We start from the raw sequence: 2,500 nt of genomic DNA on the forward strand, positions 1-2,500 counted from the left end.
TCATAAATCTTATATTTAGGGTGTATTATTTGTATATATGCATTTCATGCATGCCATGTAAACATTTATTACTATTCAATGCATGTCATCAGCTCCCCAACTAAAGCACCTTATCTCAGTCCCATTTAGTCAACGGTATGTCAAATGTTAGTTTGTTGTCTTTTACTGCTCTTGATGAGTTGTTTCATATTTTCAACTCGCATTATGATTCGGCTGAAGTGGTCATTACAGCATTAGAATTTATGTAAACTTTACCAGTTCTGTTTTTGAAAGTGAGAAAAGGAATTTAGAAGATATGCCTGGTATATTGATATCCGGTTGAGTGGATAGTTTGCATATTGCAGTTACTATATTTCTAATTATCAAGCATGGTAGTCTTTTTTTTTTGTTTTTCTTAGCTTTACCTTAGCTTGCCTTTTGTCTTGTGGCTTTTGTTACTCCTTCATCTCTTTTGTATATCTACACAGCCTTAAAACTGCAAAAAGTACAATAAATAACTGAATAGCACATTTAACTGTGAGCTTCCAGATGAAGTTGTTAGTAAGCCATTATTACGTGTTCCACATTTTGCCCATTTGTTCCACATTATGAGGGCTGATGTTCCTCATTTTGGAGATGGAAAGTTGAAAGCTATGCCTGTAAAAAGTAAGAACGTAGCTAGGAGAAACACTGGTAGTAGTAGTAGTGCTTGAAGATTATGCAAGTCATGTTGTGGGAAAGGTAACTAACTCTTAGCAGCTGATACATGTTTGTAGACCAAGTGAATTAAGTTCTTGGAGATCAATTGGTCCTTTCCAGACTTGAATTGTAGTACTTGCTGAGATACACTTGATGCTCAGGTTAGAGTTATATTAGAAATTAAATGAGATGTATGTTAATAATTACATTATTTTAATGACTTTTGTTTGGCAAGAGAATGTAGTGGAATGTTGTATGACTTTTGGGTGAACATGCACTCTGATATATAAAGTTGTTTGTTAACAGCAGCCTCTAAGATTGTCATACTGACTGATTTGAAAACTGCCTTTAATCTTAATCCGCCACTGGTCAGATGCATTTTCTTTGAATGTGGATTTCAATACTGATTCAGTGAATATGAGTTTCAGAGGCAGAGAAGTTTTAATGCTACGTCTGTTTTCATTGCAACACTTTGTTTAGCTTTAGCAAATGTCTGTCAGTGTTTGTGCTATATTAAGTATATTTGAAATAAAAGTTTTAAATTAAATCCAAATATCTGTAATCATTAGAAAAAAGTGTGCACACTGACAGTTTTGAACAGTGTTTATGGTGAATGGGGAGAAGTGGGGATACAGCCAAGTAATGGGAGAATGGGATGGCTGTGGGGCGGGGGCAAAATTACACACATTTTGCTTTCATGTAGTACTACTTACATTTTTGACATGAAAAGTTGAGAAACTTAGTTTTTTCTTATCTTAACAGTTACAGTTCTTTTTATCATTATTTAAATTTAATATTAAAATTAATTTCGTAATTGTCTTATTACTAGATATTGTGATGGATAAGTGGCTGAAACCTGGCACAAAAGAGCTGACGCATGATATGAGCATGGAATGTGATCAGAGTACTTCTCAAGACATGTCCAACATTTTGGTGCAAAACACTAACCAGGCACAGTCCTTAGTTTCTCGAAGAGGGAAAAAGAGAAAGTACTGTGATGGATACATGAAATATGGATTTTCGTATGTGGGAAATGAAGACTGTCCTAAGCCCCAATGCGTGGTGTGTGGGGAAGTGCTGTCAAATGGTAGCATGAAACCTTCCCTACTTTTACGACATTTAGAAACGAAACATGCTAACTATAAAAACAAAGAATACAGTTTTTTCAAACGGTTAGCGGAAAATAACAAAAGATTGAATCTGACATCATACATCCTGTTAGGTAACAAAGACTACGAAAACGCAGTTGAAGCTAGTTACCGTATTAGTTACCATATCGCAAAATGTGGTAAAAGTCATGCCATAGCCGAGACTCTAATATCTCCCTGTATAACAGATGCCGTTCAATGTATGCTTGGAGAAGAACATGTGCGGAAAATTACCACCATCCCTCTTTCGAACAATACAATATCTCGAAGAATTGAAGATATGTCTGATGATGTTGAAATGACAGTAATAGGTAGAATTAAAAGCAGTAATATTTTCGCTATTCAAGTTGATGAAAGCACAGATGTTGCCAATTGTGCTATTGTGCTTGTTATTGCAAGGTATTTGAAAGATAATGAAGTTGAAGAAAACCTTTTGCTTTGTCATCCTCTGTCACAACGCACAAGGGGTGAGGATATATTTAATGTTATTGATTGTTATTTCAAAGAAAAGGAGATTAATTGGTCTAATTGTTGTGGATTATGTACCGATGGTGCCAAGTCTATGTCAGGGATTTACTCTGGTCTTCGTGGTCTTGTCATGAAGGTAGCTCCCAATATAAGTTGGAGCCACTGTTGCCTCCACAGACAAAGTTTAGCATGCAAGAACCTCCCTG

General features: G+C 35.6%; 1 protein-coding gene across 1 annotated transcript in view; it reads left to right on the top strand.

The window, feature by feature from the left end:
- LOC122801179 (zinc finger BED domain-containing protein 5-like) overlaps positions 1 to 2,500 on the top strand; it is a 69,093-nt gene that overhangs the window by 65,973 nt on the left and 620 nt on the right. The window contains exon 3 of the mRNA XM_044070741.1: positions 1,508 to 2,500. This exon is cut by the window's right edge and continues 620 nt beyond it. Coding sequence (XP_043926676.1) covers positions 1,508 to 2,500 — 993 coding nt within the window. The remainder of the gene's footprint in view (positions 1 to 1,507) is intronic.

Source organism: Protopterus annectens, chromosome 4.part1 (assembly GCF_019279795.1).
Source record: "Protopterus annectens isolate FY-2018-M chromosome 4.part1, PAN1.0, whole genome shotgun sequence".
Lineage (NCBI taxonomy): Eukaryota > Metazoa > Chordata > Ceratodontiformes > Protopteridae > Protopterus > Protopterus annectens.